This window comes from Triturus cristatus, chromosome 3_1, assembly GCF_964204655.1.
Source record: "Triturus cristatus chromosome 3_1, aTriCri1.1, whole genome shotgun sequence".
Classification (NCBI taxonomy): Eukaryota; Metazoa; Chordata; class Amphibia; order Caudata; family Salamandridae; genus Triturus; species Triturus cristatus.
In genome coordinates, this window is record NC_140583.1 from 1,154,836,017 (window position 1) to 1,154,862,336 (window position 26,320).

A 26,320-nucleotide genomic window follows, 5' to 3' on the forward strand; every position below is an offset into this window, starting at 1 on the left:
CAGCTCCTGTAGGTCCTGGTGTCTCCACAGATCTGACCCTCTAGAGGTGATGTACCTCTTTTGGTTCGGACGCTGCATCGGAGTTGCCAGGAAGCAACAAGTCGTCAAACCGGACTTCATGGTTCGGTGCCTGCGTTCTGCAGGGGAGTAGTACCTCTAATCCAAGGGAGTTCTTTGGTGATTTGTAGAAAGCTGGAGGAGCACCGGGGTTCTTGGATGCCACACAGTTGCAGGACGAGACAGCTCACCATGATTGTCAAGTCCTTAAGGCAGCAGGCATGGTTTGGAGCCACAATTCTGCAGCAGACTTCAGTTCTCGGGACAGCAGCTGTTCTGTGCCCGTATCATCTTTGTGTCCATCGAATCTAAGTTGCGGGGTCCTGGTATGCCATCTCAATCCTAGATTTAGGGGTTTCAAAGGGAGTGACAGGTAGTAGCAAATAGGCTACCTACCTGTGGGGTGTCTACACCCTCTAAGTGACCACTTGCTGCGGGAAGGGGCTAATTCCTACCATCCCTAGATGGAGGAATTGGAAAAATTGTGCTCCCATCACCTGCCCCACCTTAGAGGTGGTGCTGGCTGAATGTGTGCACACCTTCTCATCTAACTAATTTTCTCGCCTGTCCTCCCGCCAAATGTGGAGCAGGAAAGGGGGGATTGGCATCCTCCACTATAAAACTAGTTACTTACCTGTACACTATGGTTCTCCAGTATTGATATCTTTCATAGATTCACAGGCTTGTATCTTCCCCGTCGTCATGGTGGGAGTCTCACTGTAAAAGAATAACCATAGCAGTAAAAGAAAAAACTGCATAGAAAACCCATAGGGAAGTATATAGTTTGGTAGCATATCACCATTATAATGTGGTCCAAACACCAACCAATCAGCTGCCAGCTCTGAGATCACAATCCCCAGCAGAGCCACCATACCTCAGATTTCCTACCAGCCCATAGAGTGAGCCAGGGATGGGATGAATCTAGAGATAAAAAGTGGTCTATCTGCTAAAAAACGGGGAGGCGGGCGGGCCGCATGTGAATCTATGAAATATATCAATACTGGAGAACCATAGTGTACAGGTAAATAACTTGTTTTTTCTCTAATATTGAATCTTTAATAGATTCACATGCTTGCATCAGAATAGTCAGCAGTGTATAACCAAAGCAGCGTTTGTAGGATAGAACACCCTTTTGGTACGGCTCTGCTTCTTAATATTAGAAATCGTAATGAGTTATGCTGCTCCAAAACAAAATTATGCATACATTTGCTTGTCACCATGTTAATATGAAATATGAAACAAGAAATTGACAATGTATATAACAGACAATCTAATCAAAATATACAATACATAGATTAAGAAGTACCTTAGTGAAACAGGTGCCGTAGAACTGCTTGTCCAACTGCGGTGTCCGCTTTCCACGCTGTGTCCAGACAATAATGTCTGGTAAACGTGTGTGCATTTGTCCATGTCGCCGCTCTGCTGATGTCCGGGAGCAATACTCCTGAGAACAATGCGGTCGACATTGCCATCTTTCTTGTGGAATGTGCGCAAACTCTAGCGCGCAAAGGCTTTCCTGCCTTCTCATGACAGAGTGATGGCCGAGGCTATCCATCTTGAAATGGAAGATCTTGATAGAGCTAAGCCTTTCCTGGGCCCAGCAAAAGCGATAAGAAATTGGTCTGTTTTCCAAAATGATTTTATTTTGTCAATGTAAAATTTGAGGCATCTTTTGATGTCCAAAGTGTGCAGTGATTTCTCTGCCACTGATGATTGATTCTTGAAATATGTAGGTAATACAATTGGTTCATTAAGATGAAAAACCGTAGGGACTTTGGGGATACATTTTTGATTTGTCCTGAGAATGACTCTGTCCGATTTAAATTGAAGAAATGGTTCCGAGACAGTGAACACCTAGATCGCACTGACTCTCCTGGCGGAAGTGAGTGTAAGTAATAATGCCACTTTCCAAGAGACGAACTGTAACTCAGCCTTGTGAATCGGTTCGAACTGAGGTTTCATGAGATATGACAAAACTACATTGAGCTGTCACGGAATGGATGGCTGCTTAATAGGTGGGAACATTCTGAACAGTCCTATTAGAAATTCCTTTATGATCCTCTGCGACCAAAGCGATGGATGATTTAGCATTCTACGGTATCTTGATATAGCCGCAAGATGTATTTTTATTGAAGCATGGGATAGCCCAGCTTTGGCTAGGTGAAGTAGGTACGGTAGAATCTGCTCCGGCGAAGGGTGCAAAGGATACAGATTTTGATTAGAACACCAATGGCAAAATCGCTTCCATTTTGCTGTATAAGTTTTATTGGTAGATATTGCCCGAGAGTTCAATATGCTATCCCTGCACTCCTGAGGTATATCTAAGGAATAAAATTCATGCTCATGAGGTTCCAGGCTGACAAGTTCAGAGATGTTAACTGCAGGTGAAGAACTTGCCCTCCTCTCATGGAGATCAGATCCTGTATCAATGGAAATTGTACTCCGGGATTTACAGACAGCTGGTGGAGTTCCGAGAACCAGAACTTTCGCGGCCAAGTCGGGGCTATTAGGATCAGGTGGCACGGTTCCGCTCTCATTTTTCGCAGTATCCTTGGAATGAGAGGAAATGGGGGAAAAGCGTATGCCCACGATCCCTTCTGAGGGAATCGACTTGCAAAATGTTTGCATTTCCTGTTGTGCTGGTTTGCAAAGAGGTCCAGGGTTGGTGTACCCCATAACCTGAATATCTTTAAGAGCTGAGTTTGATTTAGTTCCCATTCGCGACAAGTTGAGATCGACCTGCTTAGACGGTCTGCTCTCGTGTTGTGTACTCCAGGGACATGATGGACCTCAGAGAAATGTTGTGTTGTAGCATCCAGTTCCAAATCTCTTGGGCTTGTGCTGAGAGGTTTTGTGCCCTTGTAACTCCTTGCTTCAGTAAGTAAAACATCGCAGTCGTACTGTCTGTCCTTACTAAAACAGGCGAATTTCGGATGCTGGGTAGGAAAGCTTGCAGATCCAGGAACACCGCTCTTAACTCGAGCATGTTGATGTGCAATTGGGCTTCTTGCACTGTCCAATGGCCCTGTATTTCCAGTTCCTGAAGATGTGCGATCCGTGTAACAAGGCGTCTGTCGTCATGACATAGCTTGGAGATTGTGGTTCGAAGAGTAGGCCTCTTGAAAGGTTGTCCCTGATGCCCCACCATGACAGTGCTTTTCTGATCTGAGGGGTGATAGTAATTTGATCCTCGAAGGATCCTCGGGCTTGCACCCATTGCTTGTCGAGTAGTTCTTGCAGCGGCTGCATGCGAAGTCGACAGTTGGGGACTAATGGAATGCAGGATGATATCATTCCCAGAAATGATTTGAAAATTCTTACTGAAGTGAACCTTTTTGTTTTTAATCGTGCTGTCAACTGCATTATTTTTTGCATGCGCTCTTCTGAGGGGTACTCTTTTGCTTCTTGAGTTCGCAACCTGGCTCCTAGGAACTGGAGTGATTGCCTTGGAACGAGGGAAGACTTCTCCATGTTGATCCGCAGTCCCAACCTTTGGAATAAAACTATGCAGCATTCTAGGGCTTGCTGTGCTTCCTTGAACGATGCCCCCTTTATGAGCCGGTCGTCCAGATACAGATATATCTGGTGGCCTTGCTGTCTCAAATGCGCTGCGACCGGTGCCATGCATTTTGTGAATACCCTGGGCACGGATCTGAAGACAAAGGGTAATACCTTGAATTGGCAGTGGCGCCCCGCCACCATGAATCATAGATACTGCCTGAGTTTGATGTGGATTGGAATGTGAAAATAGGCATCTAAGAGATATAACGATGCCATGTAATCCAACATTAGGAGAATCTCTTGTAGCGACAGTATCCGAAACAAACTCTTCTTGATATAATTGTTCAGGCCCCTGAGATCCATTACCTGCCTCCATTTGGAGGACTGCTTCTTCCTTATGAGGAAAAAATGCGAGTAGAATCCTCTCCCTCGCTGTTGAACTGGAACCTCCTCTATTGCTCCTTTCACAATGAGGGCCAAGACTTCCGCCTTGAGTGCCGAGAGATGATTCTGCTTCTTGTGAATGGGAGGTCACGCTGGAGGTTTTTGTATGAACTCCAGGGTGTGGCCTTGATGCATATTATCCAACACCCATTTGTCCGATGTTGACAGCCACTGATGAAAATAGCGAGAGAGGTAATGGAACTGATTGGGGTGGGACGTGGTGGACGGTGCCTGAAAATTGGCACTGTCTCCTATTGGAGTCCTGCGCCCTTCCCCTTGCGGCAGGCTTTCTCCTAGATTGCAGCTGATAAGAGGAGTTAGAGGAGCGAAATTGCTGGTTATTGTTGTATTGACGGTATCCCTGCTGGTAAGGTTGATACTTATTAGATTGAAATGAAGATGTTTGTTTGAATTGACCTCTTGATCCTCTTACACGAAAAGTTTTAAATCTTCCTTGTTGCAGAGAGCCTAAGGCTTTTGCAGTGTCTGCCTTTATTCCTTGTAACGCATCATCTATATGCCTTCCGAAAAGGTTCTCTCCATCAAAAGGCATATCCACGATCTTGGCCTGCACTTCTGGCCTGAAAGATGTAGCCTTCAGCCACCCTTGCCGTCGAAGCGCTACTGCTGCAGCCAATGTGTCTGAAACCAAGAGATGATATGTCCATGGCCATGTCGATGGACTCAGGAGCAGCTCTAGCCCCACCTTGCAAAATTACAGCCGCCTCTTCTTTCTTGTCTTCCGGAAGATGAGCCAAACGTGGAGCAATGTCCAACCACATCTGGCAGTTATAACGACTGACAAGTGCCAATGCATTCGTAGCCTTGATAGAAGCTGCTGCCAACACTGCAAAGCGCTTCCCTGCGCCATCCATCTTTTTTCCCTCCTTATCAGGGGGAACCGACAAAGTAGAGACTGGGTTTTTGAAATGCCTCTGCGCTGCCTGCATAACAACCGATTCAGGTCTAGGATGACCTATTAGGCACGCTGGTGAAGATTCCGGGACACGGTACTTTTTCTCGATCCTCGGGACTGATACTGCCACTGTGGCCAGATTTTTCATAATCTTCAGTCCCTCATCCCAGATGTGATTAATGATTAGTATCATTCTTATAGATTTTCTTGAAGCTTCTTTAAAGTCGTATAAGAAACACTAATTTTCCTTTACCGGCAAAGGAAGCTCAAACCTTTTGGAAGCTTTCTCCATTAAGTCATGGAAACCACCAATGTCTTCCGGTGGTGAGTTACCTGGAGATGGTGATGGTACTGGCGAAGAAATGACATACTGATCACACTCATCGACCCCAGGATCGTTTGGCAGTAATTCTCCTTCCTCTGGCTGTTCCTCCGGTTCGCTTTCAGCAAAGTCATCCCTAATTGTTATTATTTTAGGGGTATGCACCGTTTGCACCTGGGGTGGAGGCTGAACCACTGGAGTCTGAACCGTCTGCTGTGGTACGCCCGTGGTGTTGGCGGCAGGAGTATTGGCATCTGGGAAACGGCGGTAATAGTCGTTGATCATATGTCTTAAGTCGGAGACTAGGAAAATAGGCACAGATATTGCGTCTTCCCTGTCATTATCCTCTTCCTCCTCATCATAATCGTAGGCTTGCTGGAATGATTCATACCTCTTGGAGCCTTGAACTGGACGGTCTTTAAACAGTTCTCCCTGAACTTCCTGAACGTCTTCTTCATCTGTCTCCTGGCTTTTAATATGGAGTTGCGAGGGACTATAAGCTACTCCGTATCGGCCTTCACCTTCCGACTCCTGTAAATCCAGCAGCTTAGAAGGAGGAAGCGGCGAGATCTTTGTACATTCAGTAAAATCTTCTGTTTTCTTGTCCGTCGACGAGCCCATCGACGGTGGAAATCTCTTTATAGTAATGGATCTCGTCATTGGAGACTTGAAAGTCGTCGGGCGCACTCGTCGTCGACGGTGTCGTCGACGATGTCATCAATGATGTCGTCGACGATATCGACGTTGCAATCGTCGTCGACGACGTGGTCGACGTTGAGGTTGTCGACGTCTTCGTCGGCGTCGAGACTGAAAAAACCTTGGATTTTGTCGACGGGAGCGACGACAGAGCTTTTGTCTCTGAAGACTTTTTGAGGGGTGTATGAGGCAAAGACGACGATGAATCTTTGGTTTTTGCCTTTTCTATTTTTTGTTTCTTCACCTCAACTTTCTCCTCAGACAACTCCCTCTTGTGTTTGGAAGAGGAGTGTCCTTTAGATTCCTCATCAGACTCAGCATCTGAGGCATTCTTCTTCTTCTTAAGCCATAATAATAAGCAAGCTTCTCTGTCTTTCAAGGTTTTTGCCGAGAAAGTGTGACAGTATTTGCACTCCTTGGGGACGTGCTTAGGGTAAAGGCAGTATAAGCATTCTTTGTGGGGGTCCTCAGAGTATAATCTGGCCTTCCCACAAGATTTGCAAGATCTGAACAGCCTCTTCTTAGAGCCTTCAGACATGGTGAAGAAAGAGAGGAAAAACAGTACCTCAATCCAAGAACTGTAGAAAGGTCAAAAGTTCACCAACTAACCAAGAACTGAGCAGAGCTCAGGGAGACTCCTTCTCACATGACGGAGGTTTGAAATCTAAGGTATGGTGGCTCTGCTGGTGATTGTGATCTCAGGGCTGGCAGCTGATTGGTTAGTGTTTGGACCACATAATAATGGTGATATGCTACCAAACTATATACTTCCCTATGGGTTTTCTATGAAGTTTTTTCTTTTACTGCTATGGTTATTCTTTTACCGTGAGACTCCCACCATGACGATGGGGAAGATACAAGCATGTGCATCTATGAAAGATTCAATACTGGAGAACTGGAGATGCCTGAGTGGCATTCCTACACGCCCTGGAAGGCCATCCTGGCCAGAGCAGGTTTTGTTGCCGGCCTCTATGAGCGCTGGCCCTCACGCCATGAGGTCAGAAATATTTCTGGTGGTGACAGGCTGGCTAAGACTAGTCAGAGACCACACCAGCACTTAGTAGGTTTTTGGGGGACCCTATAAGATGTCCCCTGGGTGCATTTATTAATAAACCCAACAATGGCATTTGAGGATTTATTAGGATGAGATGTTTGTGCCAAACATCTTAGGATACAGTGAAGCCATCATGGGGTTAGAAAACTCGTAATGACAAGTATCCAGCCCATGTACTCTCTATGGCTTCCCTGTGCACTTACAATATCCAAGAATGGACTTGATATTACAGGGTCATATCTACTCCTGCGGATATGTCCGCACATGGGATATAGTGCACCTTGCCTTAGGGCTATGAGGCCTGCAGTAGGGGCGACATACCTATACCTAAAGTTGTGTCTATGTGCATGGCACACAGGGCAGTGTGCCATGTTGACTCTTCGGTTTTCTAAGCAACAAGACATGCAGCCTGCAATCTGCATGGTCTTGATGAGGGGTCTCTGGGATGGCACAATTTGTGCTGCAGCCCTAGAGGACCTTCTTTAGTACCAATGCCCTAGATATCAGGGGTATCACTTACTAGGGACTTACAGGGGTTATTGAGGTTGTGCCAACCGTGCTACAGTTTTAGGAAAAAGAACTGGCACTGGAAACCTGGTTAGCAGGGACCATAGCACTTTCAATCCGAATTGACACCAGGCAAAGAGTGGGGGCTAACCATGTGAAAAGAGGCACTTTCCTATAGAAAAAATAGTAAAACCTCAGGTAGGGGTGCAGAAAGAGGGCCAATGTTCTTGGATGCACACCATGACACAAATTTGTCCCAAAGGCAGGCGTTTACCGTCTTGATGGATGGACGCCTGGCTGCTAGAATAACGTCACAGACTTCAGGAGGAAAGCAGTCAACTGCGCTACTCAATTTCCACACAAGAAGGTGGAGGGTGTGCAGGTTCAGTTGTAAGACCTTCACCTGCTGCTGCAACAGAAGAAGGGACAGCCTGATCGGAGGACCAATGCTCATCTCAGGATTCGGGATACCAGATTCACCATGCCCAATCCGAAGCCACATGAATGGCTTTGGCCCATTCGTTCCTGATCTTCTTGAGAATTGCTACCAGAAGTGGGACCAGTGGGAAGGCATACAGGAGTCAACAGCTCCACTCAAGACGAAAAGCATGACAGAGCGAGAACCGCCTTAGAAAATCCAGTATGCAGAATTACTGACAGTGGGTGTTCTTGCCAGTAGCCAAAAGATCAAACCAAGGCTCTCCCCAATCTTGAAGAAAACTTTGTACTACCTCCAGATGGAGATGCCATTCATGATCTGCTAGGCATCGACGGCCAAGGTTTTCCATTCTGGTGTTTACAGAGCCTGCCAGATGTTAGACCACTAGGGAAATGTCCAGACTTTCCAGCCATGTCCCAGGGTACCTCCTTTGCTGTGAAGATTGTTTTGTCCACAGAGAAAATTGCAATTTTGAGAAGAAAAAAAGAATAAAAGGGAAAAAAGGATTTTTGAAGATGGCAGAAAAACAATTATCTCCATCAAATAATCATGTCAAAAAATGCAAATGTAATTGGTAAGAATGCTTATTTTCATAACTACAATTTTTAACAGCCGAGATAAACAAGTGCTAACTCTTTCAAGCACACCAAGCACTTCTTTTTAAAAGGTAGTATCTCAAAAACGACTGCATAGACGTACAACTAACCAAGAAAAGTTTATTTTGGAGCTAAATATCTACTTTCATGACAAATTTAGTGTACATGCGTTCAGTGGTTTTTGCAGCAGCTGCAAGTAAATTTCCTCTATTTTTTTAATCCCTCACCCCACCCCATTTTAACGATTTTCCCACACACGGAACTGCAGGAAATTTAGCATGCCAGGACTTTGCTGGCGATTCTAAGGGCGTTGCTAGTGAGGGTTTGGTGAGCGCTTTGCTTCTTTTAGAAAGTTCATGCAACATTTGCTGGTGGCTCAAGTGTCCATATATATTGAGTTCACAAGCTAAGCTACTAAGCTCAGTGAAGTTAAGATGGGATCCAAAATATGGCTCTAGAACTTGTGAAGATTATCTTGTCTGCATTGCAGCCTCATGGGTGGCCGCTCTGGTAGGTTAAGAAGATCTGTGTACCCCCACTGTCTTGACTATTCATCATCCCTGTTTTGAATTAAGCCAGTTTGACAATGATTGCTGGTATCAAGGGACTAGGAGAGAATGCGTAAACAAATTTCACTGACTATTATGTCAAAGGAGCGTTCTGCCTTATATACCATGTTGGTAGAACCTATGTGTGATATGCAGCTGCTTCTGCTTCCGACTTCAGAGTCCTTGAACGGTTAGAGTCTGGAGATGTGCTCCCCAACCTCTTAGCGATGCGTCTGCTGTTAAGATCACCTGTGGGATTGGGTCGATGAATGGCCGCCCTTTGGACAAGTTCTGTGGATTCTACCACTGCAGAGAGCGATGGGTGCGGCCATCCACCAACACTAGAGCTCTCAATTGACCTTGTGACTGATTCCACTGACAAGCTAAGCATTCGTGAAGGGGAAGCATTTGAAGCCTTGCATGGGGGACTATTGTGATACAGGACGCCATCATTCCTAGCAATTGCATGAACACTCTTGCAGCAAGCGATTGGTTGGCTTGAAATTGGGATACTAGGGTTTGAATATTGTGTATTCTGGCTGCAGTTGGAAATGCTAGAGTTTTTGAGTATCTATGGTGGCCCCCAAGTATGTTTGAGACATGGAGGGCTGCAGATGTGATTTCGTCAGATTGACTGTGAAGCCTAGACTGTGTAACAGTTGTAGTGTAGTCTGTGTGTGCTGGAGACATTTTTGACTGGAGCTGGCTTTGATGAGCCAGTCGTCCAGATACGGGAAGACATGTATGTTTTGTGTCCTCAGATGAGCTGCAACTACTGCCAGACATTTGGTGAACACTCTTGTTGCAGCAGTGACTCCGAAGGGAAGCACTTTGAACCGGTAGTGATAACCGGCTTTCACAAACCTTAGGTATTTGCGAAGAGCAGGATGGATTTGGATTTGGAAGTATGCATCCTTTAAGTCCAGAGAGGACAGAAAGTCGCCCTGTTGCAGCAGTGGAAGCACTTGTTGTAGAATGACCATATGGAAATGGTCAGAATCAATGTAGAGATTTAGGTCTCTGAGGTCTAATATGGGTCGGAGTGATCCATCCCTTTTGGGAATCAAGAAGTAAAGGGAATAGATGCCTGTCCCTTGATATTTTAATGGGACTGGCTCTATTTCTCCTTTCTCCAGAAGAGATTGAACCTCTTGTTTTAACAGGTGAATGTGTTCTGGAGACAGTTTGCGTGCTCTTGGTGGAATGTTTGGAGGGTTGTTGGTAAGCTTTAGGCAATAACCAGATTGAATAATTACTAATACCCATTTGTCTGACATGATGGTATTCCAGAATGGGAGAAATTGAGTTAGACGACCCCCTACAGGAGTGGAATGATGAATGATAGATGGTAGCGCAAAAGAGTCACTGTTTGGTATTTTCGGGAGAAGTGCGTGTTGAGTTGCCTGTACCTCTTCCCTTTCTGTTGTTTCCTCTAAACCCACCTCTGAAATATCCTCTTGAAGAGGGCGATTGACTGTTGCCCTTGCAAGAGGAGGAGGGATTTTCTGTTGCCATAGTCTTGGAGCCCGCCCTATAATAGGAGCAACAAAAGGAACCCCTACCTGAAGTTGATTGCAAATCCCCCATGGACTTACAGGCACATGCATCAACCCTTTTTGCGAGGGCAAACGTTGTGATTCGCAAAAATCGTTTGTTTGGGCCCACAAAAAGGGCATTTTCCATGCATCAAGGTTCAAGGCACTTGCAATTTGAGGATCCGCAATTATTTCTCAAATTGCGATTGCATTTAAGGAATCGCAATTTGCGATTCCTTAAATGCAATGCAAGAATGCAATGCAAGAACCAATTTAGAATAGCAATTTCGCTAATAGGGGGGGGGGCAAATTACCATGAAGTTGAACTTGATGTTAATTTGCAAAACTTTGAAAAATGCACTTTTGTGACATGTGTGTGCGCAACATGGGTGCACATCACTATTTCAGGGATGCAACAGGGTGTCATTTTGACACTCGTGCACCCTTGAAATTGCATGCGCAATTTGCGAGTACCTATTGGTACTTGCAAATTGCGCATGCAATCTCCCATTCATTCCTATGGCCCTGTATGCCCATAGGAACAAATGGGGAGCCATTCTTTAATTGCGACTCGCAATTTGCGAGTCGCAATTAAGGAATTTGTAGGAATTGCTATTTTCTCAGCGATTCCTACATGTATAGGGATTTGGACTTCCTTATTAGCGAATCCTTATTTTTCGCTAATAAGGAATCACAAATGGCATGTTTGATGCATGTGCCTGTTAGTGACCTCAGTGTCTTTTTTCATCTTTTCCAGCGAGGTGTCAACTGCTGGACCGAAGAGGTGTTCCTTATCGAATGGTTGGTTAACAATAGAGGCTGCGTAATATTACACTGGTGTTTACTGCTCGGGCTGCTGTGTCTGCTGCGTCTAAGGCACATCTAACAGAGGTATTAGTGATGAGCTTGCCCTCTTGAATAAGGGCATTAGGTTTAGACTTCTGCACATCAGTTAAAAATTGCATGAGCTTCTCTAACTCGTCACAGTGAGTTCTATCGTAACGAGCTAAAAAGGCTTGAGCATTAGCAATGCGCCACTGATTGGACGCATGCGATGCTACCTTTTTGCCGGAGGCATCAATTAACTTGACTCCTTATCAGGAGAAGCTTCACCTGTGAATTAGCTCTCATACTTGCGTTAGAAACTACAAGAGTCTAAAAGCAGCTGACTTTTTATGTAGACAGGGTCATTAAGCGCAGGTTTGTACATTTTGTCCACTCCAGGTGTAATTATTCTGGCTCTCACTGGGTCTTTAAAAATTTCGTCTGCATGCTTAAGCATTCCCTTTAGCATTGGTAATGTCTGAGTGGCTCTTTAAAGGGAATTAAGGGTTTTGAAAAGGAAATCCTCCTCTAAACTCCCTTTCTGTAACTCCATCCCGTGATACTGAGCAGCCCCTTTAAGAAGCTCAATGTATCCTATCTTGTCATCACGTGGTGAGGGTCTAGACGGATATAGATCAGGGTCATTATCAGTATTGGCATCAGTATCATAGTGTTCCCATGGGTAAGGATCCCTTGGTCTACACTCCTCGTCCTTCCCATCCCCTTCATCCTGTGGGTCAGGTGATGGTGGTGAGATTGTGGGTGTATTGAGCAGGTTTGGATCAGTGGGTGGAGGAGATGTAAGGTGGGGAAGGGTTAGTGTCCACATTTCTTTTCTTCAGAGGTATGTGGTAATCCTCTTGTAGGCCCATTTTCCTTTTCTCAGGCAATTTGGCAAGGATATGTCCAGTTTCTGGATTTATTAACAGGTCTTTTTGTTTTAGATTCGAAGATGGAACGTCGGAGCGAAGCTCCTTAGAGTCTTTTCTTTGCTTGCCGTTTTCGGCGTCAAAAGTTTCAGCTCCAAAGTTTTCGGCTGCGAAGATTTAATCTTGGATAATAATGGGACGGTTACCAGGACATGCTTCGATTTCGACTTGGTGCCGGTATGGGGCCAACTCGAGGCCGAGCCAGAAGGCTTTTCTTTGTATTTCGGCGCCGGGCTCGAAGGCGGGGTGCTTGAAACTTTCTGTCGGTGCCAACCTTGGCCCAAGGGCAGAGGAGGGACTGAAGCCTTTTTGTGGATCAAGTAGTAGGGAAGGGAGGTTTCGGTTCTCACGATAGGTTGACCTGTAGTGACTTGGTCTTTGACATCGGAGTCAGCTTCCGACACGGAGATTTGTTCTTCCTCTACTTCAGCTTTGCCTTCTGGCACGTTGGATTCTTCATGGTCGGAGTCTTCTCTGAAAAGATCCACTGTGGAGCTGCCTAGTTGATGCATTTCGTGACGTTGAGCCCGATGGTCATGGAGTGTCTTCTTCGATCGGCACGCGTCGCAGTCCTTCTTGCAGTCCTTCTTATTCAATTCATAAATTGTAAAGTGCGTTTGTCTTCTATCCCTGCACGTTATCGCGCTCATCTATAAGTCCACTGCGCTCACTGCTAGGTGTCATACACCCTTTAGGGGCCTCATTCTACCTTCCTACCGCATAGGCGCCTATGCCCCTATCCTCATCAGGGCACTACATCCCCATATGGGTTCACGCCCCCTCACCAGCTCCTTAGGATCTTCCACTTAGACTCCACTGTTCTGTGCCACGCTGGACTTCACCACCTTGATTCAGCTACTACGGTCGCTCACCAGCCTGAGCACATACCCCGGTGATTGGACCCTCACTTGGTTGGCCTCATCTGACCTCAGCTGTTCTCCACACTTGCTCTAATGCAGGGTTCTCCAACGAGTAGCTCGGGAGCTACTGGTAGCTCGCCAGTACCTTCAAAGTAGCTCTCTGAGGTGAAGTCAAGTCCAGTATCAATTTCAGAGTAGGTGCCGATTAAAGAAGGCAGCACTGATCATCTCAAGACCCTAAGAGTGACAGCCAGCCAAACTTATCACAGTAACTCATACTAACACTCAAACACACACTGTGCCAGCTTATAGGACCTACTACATGACAATCTGTATCCAATCTCAATATAATTAAGCCACAAGGATATTAACCATGTTGCAGTCCCTCCTTTATCAGTCACAACATGTGTGTGAACAGTGCACCATCAAAAAAGTATGGCAGCAGTAGCCTGAACTGTAATCAGTGCTGACTCACCAAAGTGCGGGACTGCAGGAGGCAGAGTGAAAATGTGTCAGTTAGATGCATGATCAGCTCAAGACCTGAGGAGAACAGGGTATGATCCAGACCAGAGAAAATTAAGAGATTCATCAACATTTATGTGTGTGCCCATAATAAACACTATTGCTTCCTGAAACTATGCCTGGTGCCAAGAACCACCAAATATATATGCTACCCCCATGATAAGAGTGTTATATTTGGCATAATTGTGCCCATTCCTGACATACTAGTGCCAATGGCATAATTATGGTCATCCTTGACTAGTTTAGTATTTTTGGTCTAGTTGTGGTATGCTGGCAGCCATCATAGACCTACTCTGAGCATGACTGGCCTATATGTACCTATTCCTGGCATATTAATGGTCATGACTGATATGTGGTCTTATCCCTGATCCTTCTGGTTTCCAGCCTTGGCACATCTGTAGCCCTAGTATAATGGTGGGCAGTACTGGCATAATCCAGGCATCCGTGGTGCTATGGTGAGCATCCATTAAGATATAACGGGGTAACCCACAATTGTCCACGGACCTGGGTATAGATTGGTATAGGAAACAACGGTCCTAGACTTCTTTAAAGCTACAATTCAGTTATGAAAAACATTGATTAGTCAAAGGGCATCCAGTACATATAGAATTAGCACTGTATCATTAATGTACCACCCTTTTCTTTACAATGCAAACAAGTATATCCTCAAAAGACACAAAGGCACAAAATATCACTCCAATAGTGACTGTTTATTATTTAGTTACTTTTATAACAGATCACCATATTCAATGCTCCAAATAGAGAAAGAGATTGCTCCAAGGGGAGTGTGAAAAAGGAAAGTGCTCGTGAGGTAGGACAGATATAAAGGAGGGGAATCCAAAAAGCAAATTCAATAACCAATCAATTACACATTCTGGTATCCTTAGTAAAACTGGACGTGGTTCATAGTGGCACCAGTTTTACAGATAGGCCAGTCCCTTATGGATTTCCAAATATTCATTTAATGATTTTCTGATGATGCACAGAGAACATTCATCTGCGAAAAGGCAGGCTGGGATGATATCAGGTACAGGCCCACTGGGGGAGCATATGTCGACGTTTCGACCCTGGTGCAATGAGGGTAATTTATATCCTCTGCAGGCGGGTCTACTACTTTTCTTTGAGCCTAGTCACGTGGTAATCCTTCTACCCTTATCTTTTGTTCGCCGCTTTCTAAACCGTCCTCACCTTCCCCCTTGGGCTCATCTAAATCCTTTTTCTCCCCCCCCCCCTTTTTTTACTTCCCACTCGGTTCACCGTTGAGGGTGTTTATTCTTACCCGCAGCAATGTCATAAAAATAGGTGTAACCTGGTCCTGATGATGGCCTAAACATTCCAAGAGGCCGAAATGCCATCGACTTTTACAGCGAAAATTACGGCACTATTTCTTCGAGGATATTCATCTTGAATTCCCCTGTATACATTAACATTTATTGTTTGGGTATCTCCACAATGTAAATTCTGTTACCAACTGTTTTTTTTGTTGCACCCCTTCCTGTCGCTATACATACTTCCTCATGTGTCACATGCGTCGTTCACCATTCCACGAGCACTTGTGCACAGTATCCCACAGGTTACATGCCATTTAATGTAACACAGTGCTGTTCTCATACATGTTTAAGTATATGAGGTTATTTATAACAAATATATGTAGTTACCAAAAACCCAATTTATGTTGATACATTGAATTTTTTGTCTCCCTGTTTTCTCCTTGTGCTCCAAGCAATGAATTGTGCTACTTAAAATTGACCATTATCTAACACCCTTAGAGATATTGTTGTATGTTACATAGGGTAATGTGAAGCATTACAAGTAGATAGCACAGGAAATGATATGTATTTGTGTGGAAGCAAATAACTGTAGAATAATATTGGTATAGGTCAGGTGACAGTTGCACTGTCAAGCCAGACCTAACAAGCATTTGCAATGCAATCGGTCTCGCCTTTGTGAAAGTTAGAGCTAGTGGCGTTGTAAATGACATTGTTTTTTACTTATGTTTTTTTTTTGTATTGGAGTGGATGTATGTTGTTTGTAATGAAATTATGTGGTTTGAATTGGAATTGTTAGTTGTGGAATTGTGTGGGGTCGAAGTGTTAAGTGTATTTGTGTAGTGGAATTATCTGTCATGGTGAATAGCTAGTGGTGAGAGCAGTGCTTCTAGAATATTAGATTTCATCACAGTTTATTGCAACGTCTGTGTGTTACAGTACAGTACAGGTCATTTGGCTATATTTCCAGTGGAGGTATTTCCTGTAAAACAGACTTTGGGGAATGATCTATGAGCATTTGTTATCGGCGTGTATGTCTTTTGTGATGTTTTTCTTATCCACACAATCGTGGGAGCCCAAAAGAAAACTGTGTGTGAGTGTATTTACAGAGAGGTGACCAGTGGGTGTGATCAGTGAGTGAGACCAGACGGGAAAGTTGGGAGCTCAGAGAAAGATGGCATTGCCAGGATCGGTGGGGTATTAGTAAAGACACGTGGCAGATTGCCAGCCATGCGAGTGACACTGTAACAATCTGCGCACATGCATCACTAATGCCGAGGTGTGTGGCCGGCAGCAGCGTTGCTACAACTTCCAGGGGAGTAATCGGAGGGATGGTCGGAAACAAAGTCTAGGAGGCCGGACTATGGGCTCAATTGTGGTTGTTTATTTGAAATATATACATGTATTAAAAAAAAAATGATTCTTCGTTAATCTGCAGTCCTCCTTTTTTTCTTCCTTGTTCTTACTCTTGTTATGTCCTTTAGCGAGTTTTAGGACGGGTTTCTGGATGATTCTGTCCCACGTTATTGTTCTGTTGCCATTTGCTTTCACGGTGTGTTAGCTGTTTTTACAAGGCTTCTTCTTCTCTCATTTTTATCTAGGTTCTGGGACCGGAGATGGACAGACCCCAGGATGCTCAGTGGAAAACAGTAGAGAGGGCGGCAAGTATTAGGACTTTTCTTTACTATCCATTTCTAAAGAAGGGACCACCACCAAACCGAAGACAGGTGTTTATGCACCTGCGTTGCAAGTCTACTTTTCTTTACTCTCTTTTTCTAGCTTTATGGAGCCACACAAAAAAAAGGGGTGATACAACTTCCTCAAGTTTTAGTGGAGGAAAAACAAATGAAGAAATAGGCTTTCTTGTGATCAATAGTGGCGGGAGAAGAAGAAAGAAAAAAACAAAAACAAACGTCTCACACAAAAACAATGCTTAGACCCTAATGTGGTCGTGCATGTCGCTAAACCCGGTCAGATCTGTATACCGGGAAAAACCAGGCTCTCATATCGGGAAGGCAAAGAAGGAGAGAGGCAGCAGCTGGTTTCTCCATTCCCACCCCTCCCTTCCTTCCCTGTCCGGACTGTCACCGCAGAAGCCGCAACTCTCCTAAGTTACGGCGCCGCTTTATCGGCTCTCCTGAGGGGTCCACCACTCCTTGGACCAGCTCTCAGTGACGTCATCTTCTGGGTCCTGTCAGTCTTCCAGGGCCTGAAGGCGGTGTGTGGGCTCTTCTTTCCCCGTGTTGGGCGTCTGCAACCGGGCTCTGAACTGTTCTTTGGCGTCTTCGGCATTCTCCTCTGCTACCGGCTTGCACTCTTTATCCCGGCTCTCCTCTCCTTCAAGGCCGCCTCTCCCCGCCGATTGGCTCCCAAGGGAGGCGGTTTTCTTGTCAACCTGTACGGGAAGGGTCAAAGGATTAACCCTTTGACTACTTCCCCTCGCCGGTGCACGTCCTTGCTCTGAGCCAGCTCCCAGGAACACAGCGTCGGTAGGGATTGGGGCTCCGGTCGCTCCTTTCCCTCACAGGAGTCTATTTCTTTTTTTTTTTAACAGAAACTGCTTCCTTAAGCTGGAAGCCTTCAAACTATGCATGTAGGTCAATGTCTTCTGATTCCAATGTTAATATTAAATGCCTAGCATTACAACTGTCACAGATTAAGAGGCACTGGAAACGAGGAGCGACAGAAAATATGTATACCGGCGAACCCAAATGTAGATACAGTATGTACGCAGAAGGGGCACGGCGGCGCTACACGAAAGTCCGGTGAGTATGTGTGTTTACACAGCATCATGGTCTGGGAACAAAATGAATTTGATTGGTCAAAGCTTATGCAGGAACTTTACAGGAGGTGAAGTAAAGCACAAGTGAACAAGGTGCAATGCTGACCTGGATTTAATGTTTGTCGTGTGGTAAGTCTTATTTGGGGGAAGAAAATAAAAGCTTGAGAAATGGTTCACTCTGTACCTGGCCAACAACTGTGTGTGAGTTCCTCATGTCCTCCTGCACTGAGAGATGGAAATCTATCATTTGGAGCATTTCAGATGGCGAAAGGGGGCTTACAGCATACATCTGTTAATCAAAATCAAAGACTGACTGCACTTAAAACCACTAGGAAGAGGAAGGTTAGAAAAAGTCAGGCTACACCACCAAATTGGATGATGCACTCACGTGAACCTCAGCATACTAACACCCAGACAAGAGAGACATACACTTTCTCACAAGTTATGAATTTTTTTCAAGATATGAAATTATGTTGTCAAACGCCAATAGCCTGTGACTTCAACAAGACAAGCAGGTACTTGCCAAAGAGAAAACAGCTGCTGTAGTTATTTTGCCCCGGGCCATTTATTAAATAAAGCTGATCACTCAGCTAAAGTGCCCTGGTGATTCACTCATGTTGTGTGGGCTGTCACAACATTGTGTCAGTTCCTGTGTTATTAATTTTCCTTCTCTGCAGCCTTCTGAGATTGTGTGGATGCGCTTCTGCCTATGACAAGCTCCTACGCCAGTGAACACATTTTCTGCAAGACAAAGTACTTTGTTATTGAAACCCATAAGCAGGTCTATCACTGTGCTGCCTATGGGGAGTGCAAACTACACTCATTTGGCACAGCTTAAATTAATATTTTTTACTGCATGTATTTATTATGCCAGTTTCAAAACAACTAGTAATTTCATATAATATGCACTGCACGGTAGCATTTTTGATAGTCCTATACTGTAGCCTTGTTTCAAATACAAACCAGCGGGAGGAGCCGGGGAGTCGAAACTTTGGAGTGAGCAAATTCAGAAGGGGGCAGGGCAGTGCTACACTAAAGTCCGGTGAGTATGTTTGTTTACACAGCAGTGTGTGGCAGGGAGGGGCATATTCGCCTGAGTGACTTTGCCGGGATTAGTGACAGACTAAGGCATTTGCACAGATTTCAGCAAATATTTTTTTTTAAAACCTGCTGGAGGAGCTGCTGAGTCAGAGCTTTGGTGGGAACAAATACTTTGGGACCTTATAAGCATTTAGCCATCACACACAACAAACAGAGGAGCTGAATGTGGCACATCATACAAAGCTGCCACCTTTGGGACTGGGGACTCGGATTCGAGTCTCGGTGTCGGTTCTACCCTCCCTGATTGTAAAAAATTAAATACTAAATAAAATGAAACAATATCACAACAAAAAAGGTAATCAAACAATGCCATATTAGTAAATGGTTGAACTAGCCAAAGAGTACAGAATTGGCTGAACAAAACCCTTCATGAACATATAGAGGATCGCACTCTGTGTCATGAGGAAGCTCTGCATTGCGATGGGATGGCAAACCAAAGGATAGGCTGCATGCCCAGACGGGAGAGGGTACCATCGTGCGCTATGAAGGAGCAGCACGGTGTTGATATGGATGCCTGCTGACGACCAAAAGAAACAATTCATGAAGCCACCGTGGGACGGAAACAGACACGGAAAGAGAGACAAACACCAATAACGAACCAGTATTTCAAAATGCCACGTGTAACAACCAATGGCAATCGATGGGCATGCCAAATGCCCAAAGAAGGGAAAACAACATGTCTTGCAGACAGCGCATGCTGTCTAGGCTTGACCTAACAAGGAGAAAACAGATGGCCAGAGATGTCCAATAAAAAGCAGCGCCCTGTTTTTCCCTCTCTTTTATTTAATAATGTTTGAGAGTGTTACTTGTGCTTTTTTATAAACTTAATAACTGTTTCAATAGATAATTGGAGTTAAAAAAAAAATGCCTTTTTAGAAGAAAAGTATATTTACATATATTTTGTGAAGTGTAATCCAGGAAACAGTATATGGGTGGCAGATACAAATGGAGATCCCCTGAAGAAGAAGTTTATGTTCCCACATTAGAATCATTACTGCGTTTTACAAACCTGTAGGGCATTCCCAAGCTCCAAGCACAGACTGGCTGCCATTACTGGTTGGTTCAATTCAATATAAACCTAGCAGGAAAAAAGAGATTATTAACACTTTTGGTAACAAGGTTGTAAATGAATTCAGAAGTAAGAAACAAGAAGCACAAAGGAACAAGTTACTTACCTTCGGTAACAATATATCTGAAAGAGACATCGGTTAGTTATGGATTCCTCACCTTAGAATTACCCCCAGGCGTCAGACTGGATCCGGAGAATTTCTTCCTAAGCAGTACCTGTGCGTCGATAGGTGGCGTCGGTCGACTTCACGTTCGTCGTTGGCATCGTGGTTGCCAGGATGACGTCGCAGTATCTACTTAGACGCCTTTCGTGCGCTGATGTCAGTTCTTTACACAACATTTCACGCCAGTAGCGCAGAACCATGCCAGACACTGACCACTGGTGCACAAAAACTAGGGCCCTGAAAGAGAAGTCTCTTACCCTAGAAAGCAGTTCTCAGAATGGGGAGGATGGTTGGGGCGGTGAGGAATCCATAACTAACCTATGTCTCTTACAGATATATCGTTCCCGAAGGTAAGTAACTTGTTCATCTGAAAGAGACAGTTAGTTATGGATTCTTCACCTTAGAATAGATACCCCAGCAATGCCAACCCCGGTGGCGGGTCTGCGAACCAAGTTTACAATAGAAAGTCCTGAAGAACTGAACGGCCGAAGGAGCTGTCCCTCCGGACTTGGCTGTCCAGGCAATAGTGTTTGGTAAACGTGTGCAGTGAAGCCCATGTAGCTGCCTGGCAGATATCATGAAGGGGGACTCCATATCCCAAAGCAGTAGTGGCTACACGTGCCCTGGTGGAATGGGCACGCAACCCCACTGGAGGTTCCTTTTTTTAAAGAAATAGCAGATTTTAATGCAAAGAACGACCCATCGGGAGATGGTTCACTTGTTGCACGACCTGACCTTTCTTGGCACCCACACAACCGACAAAGAGCTGGTCATCAACCCGGAATTGTTTTGTACGATCCAGATAGAAGAAAATGCGCACGTTTTTGGAGCACGGTGGAGCCTCTCTTTATCTTTTGAAGCATGCGGAAAGAAGGTGGGCAAAGTGATGGTCTGTCCTCAAATGGAAAGAGGTAACCACTTTGGAAGAAAAGAAGGTCTAGTGCGGAGGACAACCTGGTCTGGATGAACAGCCAGGAAAGGAGGCTTAGAAAAAAGGGCCTCAAAGTTCACTCACCCTGCAAGCAGAGGTGATGGAAACCAGAAAGGCAGTTTTAAGGGTTAAATGTCTGAGAGGACAGTTATGTAGCGGCTCGATGGGAGCACACATCAAATAATTAAGAACCAGGTTCAAGTCCCACTGGGACATCACAAAAGGAGTAGGAGGAAACAAATGAGTAATGCTCTTTAGGAAGCGATTTACAATAGGGGACTTGAAAAGAGAAGGCTGGTCAGGCAGCCAAAGGAAGGCCGAAATGGCCGAAAGATAGCCTTTGAGAGTGCCCAGAGCAGAGCCCTGCTGAGCCAAAGAAAGAATGAAGAGGAGAACCTCTGAAAGGGGGGCAGAAAGGGGATCCACAGCCTTTGCTGCGCACCATGCCACAAATTTGTCCCATCTACAGGCGTATACTGTTTTAGTGGAGGGACACCTGGCTGCCAAGATAACATTACAGACTTTGGGAGGAAGCTCGAAAGCTGTCAACTGTCGCCGCTCAATCTCCATGCAAGGAGGTAGAGGCTGGACAGGTTCGGGTGGAGGACCGTCCCCTGCTGCTGTGACAGATAATCCTCCCGAAGAGGCAGTCTGATCAGAGGATCAATGGCCTTGTGTAACAGCTCGGGATACCCGACTCTTTTCGCCCAACCCGGAGCCACAAGAATGACTTAGGCCCAGTCGTGCGTGATCTTCTTCAGCACTCTGGGTAGAAGTGGTATAGGCAGAAAGGCGTATAGAAGACTGCAACTCCACTCGCAACGAAAAGCGTTGCCTAGCTAGTGCCACCTTGGAAATTCCAACGAGCAGAACGGCTGACATTGCGTGTTCTCTTTCGGTGGCGAATAGATCTAAGCAAGGCTCTCCCAACCGCTGAAAAAGACCCTGCACCACCTCTGAGTGAAGATGCCATTTGTGATCCATCATGCACCTGCGGCTGAGTTCGTCAGCCCTGGCGTTCAGAGAAACTGACAGGTGTTGAACCACCAGGGATATGCCCTGATGTTCCAGCCATGTCCAAAGGCAGAGATCCTCTTGACATAGGGTCCACGACCCCACCCCGCACTATTTGTTGCAGTACCACATGGCGGTGGTGGTGTACGTGAACACCTGCACTACTCTTCCCCGGACAGAGGGAAGGAATGCTTTTAGGGCAAGACGAATTGCCCGAAGCACCAAAAGGTTGATATGGAGTCTGGACTCCGCCGGAGACCAGAGGCCTCTGATCTCCGCCGCTCTCATGTGGCTGCCCCACTCCAGCAGTGATGCATCCGGCACCAATGTGAACTCTGGTTGAAGAAGGGAGAGGGATCAGCAGTTGACCCAATCTTGGTTCGTTAGCCACCAATGCAACTGGTGTGCCCTCCGAGATCTGGACACAATCGGAAAGATTCCCCTGATGCTGTGCCCACTGAAAATTCAGGTCCCACTGCAGAGCCCGCATATGCCACCTGGCATAGTCCACCAGCAAGATGCAGGAGGCCGTGAGGCCCAGTAGCCTCAGGGTCATTCTCACGAAACCCAGGATAGATGCTGGAATATCGGAATCATAGCCCGAATACCCCTGACTCGCTGCTCGGGAAGATAAGCCCATTGTCTGGAGGTGGTTGACGCCTGCCTGGGACGAGCCCGCCTAAAGGCTTAAAGATCGGAATCAGAGCCTGAATATCCCAAACCCGCTGTTCGGGAGGATAGACCCGAAACTGCGCCGAGTCCAGAACCGTTCCGATGAAGAGGAGCTTCTAGGAGGGATTCAGATGTGACTTCGGCACGTTGATGGAGAACCCCAGCGAATGCAGGAGGTCGGCCGTAGTCTGGAGGTGGGAGACAACTGTTCGGGGCGAGCCCACCTTCAACAACCAGTCGTCGAGATAGGGGAAGACTGGAACCCCTAATCTGCACAGATGAGCTGCAATCACTTTCGTGAACACAGTAGGGGCACTGGTAAGGCCAAAGGGGAGCACGGTAAACTGAAAGTGCCGATGGCCTACCGTGAACTGCAGGTAACGCCGGTGGGCCGGCAGGACGAGGGTGTGAAAATAAGCGCTCTGCAAGTCCAACGCCACCATCCAGTCTCCAGGGTCGAGAGCAGACAGGACCTGAGCTAGTGTCAACATCTTGAACTTCTCCTTCCAGAAAAAGCAGTTGACGTTCCTGAGCTCCAAGATAGGACGCAGGCCCTTGTCGTTCTTGGGCACCAGAAAGTAGTGGGAACAACAACCACGACCGACTTCTGGGGCAGAAATGCGTTTGATGGCTCAGTGACTTCCTGTTGGAGAAGGGCCAGGTGATTCTCCGACATGTGATGGAATTGAGGTGGCATGGATGGAGGGGTAGTCTTGAAGGGGAGGGAGTAGCCCCTTCGGACTATCTGCAAAACCCACCTGTCTGACGTGATGTTGAGCCAGTGGGGGAGGTGATGGCAAATCCTGCCGCCCACTGGCACATTGATGGGCCTGAAAGGTCGGACTAGGAGGGTTTGGACGCTGCTGCAGAGGGGGCGCTGGTGGACTGGCCCCCCCAACCCACGGTGCATGCCTGTGGCGGGGCACCCCTTCCGTAGCCACGAAAGTGGCGAAAAGCGGACTGAACTGGGTGGAAGGTGGTAGCAAGGCCTAAGGATCAGGCCTTAGCCCTAGAAGCCTTAAAGCGCTTGAGCGTGTTGTCCACCTTGTCGCCAAACAGGCGACGGCCATCAAAGGGTATGTCCAAAAGTGTTGCTTGGACATCCCTCGAAAAACCAGTGGACCTCAACCAGGCGTAGCGTCTCAATGCCACTGACGTGGAAATTGTCCTGCCCAGTAAATCGGCGATGTCCTGCCCACATCAGATGGTAAACTTCGCTGCGTCTCTCCCTTCTGCAAAAGCACGGGACGGGGCTCCTCCGGGCACTGTGGCAGCAACTGCGCAACCATGTCCCACACCGAGCAGGAGTAACGGCCCAATAGACATGCGGTGTTCACCGACCACATTCCCGAGCTGGAGGAAGAAAACATCTTCTTCCCAAGGTGGTATTGGAGTCCCCATCAGGTGATGCGCCCTTGGACGTTGAGGCTTGGACTACCAAGCTCTCAGGGGTAGGATGGGAAAAGAGGAAAATGGGGTCAGCCGGGCGGTGGCGTCGGGTACTCATCCTGTCCACAGGAGCCCCTGGGTTGGGCTTGGACCAAGTGCCCAAAAGGATGTCCGTAAGAGCCTCATTGAACGGCAGCAAGGGCTCCGAGGAGGCCGCTGCCGGTTGAATCACCTCTGTCAGGTGGTTTGTCCTGACTGCCACCGTAGGAAGCTCGAGGTTTGCCTCAGCTGCCCTATGCAACACCATGGCGTACAATGCAACCTCCTCCGTAGCCGCGGTAGGGGGAGATAGCATGCTAAGGACTGGGGATGTATCCCAACCAGTGGCCTCACTCAACTCCTCTTTCCAGTCCAGCTCCTCCAACTGGTCTGCAAGAGGGTCCACAGACCTGTCCCAGTTCTCCTCACCCTCTCTTGGGAGCCACCCATGGTGGTAGGAAACATCAGGAGAGTACCGAACGGCGCCAGTACCGACCCAAATCAGTTGACTGGGGGTGAGTGCTTGCATTGTTCAATACTCCGTCCATCATCCCCTTTGGTTTTGCTTATTCGCCCTAAGTTGGCAGGGTATGCCCAGACGTGGGTCCCTTGCTCACTTTGCCACTGGATTCAAGATAGCCTGGCTGACGAACGCTGTGAGCCAGAAATCGGTCCCAGGATGCTTGTTTCCGGTCCAGGGAAGACATGGCTTGGCAGTTCGGGCTGGACTGTTCCCATGAGGCACAGGGTCAGACTGATTTGCATATGGCCATGTCTGAACTGGGGTGGCGAAGTGAGCTAAAGAATGATGATGGATTAAACCCAGATCAGTTGACTGGGGGTGAGTGCTTGCATTGTTCAACACTCCGTCCATCATCCCCTTTGGTTTTACAATTAATCTTTGATGACTGGTAACCTAAAAAACGAAATGTGAATGAAGTTTTTCTATATGCAGTAATCGATGCAAAGTGTACCTTTAGGAAATATGTAGCCCTTTAGTTGCTATCCCTTTCCAACCTCCTGTGCTGAGCCCTTGTTTGATGTTTGGGGCACTCTGCAGTTAAGCCTTCATAACACTGTTTCCACAAAAAGTATTTGTGCCAAATTTGCATATTTTTTCCCTACATGATGGGGATTTTAAAGGTACCCATGATTTATGGATCACGCTGCAAAATAACGAACAACTAGCAAAATATAGCAATAGTTTAGGGTTTTTTTGTGCGGGAAAGCATATTTCATGGTACAAACAGAAGTTTTACTATGCATCACCGTATTATTTCCTATGGTTTTTGCGGGGTTTTTTCAAAGTGGTAGTCCGTTTTTCATATTTTTGTAGTTTCTACCTACTTGAGGTTTGTGCCTCGGGAGATACCCCTCCCGGGATGATTCAGGAGTCTTATAAATTAAAATGACATTACATAACAAACATCATTCTAATGAATGAAAATGGGTATGAAGGAAGTGGCATCTTGTAGAGTGGAGTGGCACCAAGTGGAGTAGAGTGGAGTGTCAGATTGGAGTGGCATAGAGTGGAGTGGAGTACAGTGGAGTGTCACAGAGTGCCGTGTGTGGAGCAGAGTGTCAGAGTCGAGTAAAGTGTCATAGAGAGGAGTGACGTACAGTCACACAGCATGGAGTATTGTCATGGCACAGAGTGGGGTAGAGGGCATAAAGTGAAGTAGAATGGCCTAGAGTAGAGTGGCTTAGAATGGAGTGGAGTTGTAGAGTGGAGTTGTAGAGTGGAGTATAGTAGAGTGGAGTGGAATCTCAGAGTGGAATGTCGTGGAGTGTTGTTGAGTGAAGTGTCAGAGTAGAGTGGCGTAGAGAGTCATGGAGTAGAATGGAGTGCAAGGTCGTGAAGTGAAGTGCCACTGAGTGGAGTGTCGTGGAGTAGAGTGTCGTGGAGTAGAGTGTCGTGGAGTAGATGTCGTGGAGCGAAGTGGTGTATAGTGGAGCGGCGTAGAGTGGAGTGGCACAGAGCGGAGGGGCATAGAGTGGAGTGGCGTAGAGGAGTAGAGTACAGTGGAGTAGAGAGTTGTAGAGTGGACTGGCACTGGGTGGAGTGGCATAAAGTAGAGTGGTGTAGGATGGGGTAGAGTGGAATGGACTGGAGTGGGACTGAGTGGAGTGGTACTCAGTGG

At 46.4% G+C, this 26,320-nt stretch overlaps 1 protein-coding gene across 2 annotated transcripts in view; it reads right to left on the minus strand.

Annotated features, from left to right (window-relative positions):
- Window positions 1-26,320, minus strand: part of LOC146861664 (40-kDa huntingtin-associated protein-like) — a 521,777-nt gene that overhangs the window by 297,314 nt on the left and 198,143 nt on the right. For both annotated transcript variants that reach the window (XM_085646014.1, XM_085646015.1), the window contains exon 5: window positions 19,912-19,980. In XM_085646014.1, coding sequence (XP_085502140.1) covers window positions 19,912-19,980 — 69 coding nt within the window. The remainder of the gene's footprint in view (window positions 1-19,911; window positions 19,981-26,320) is intronic.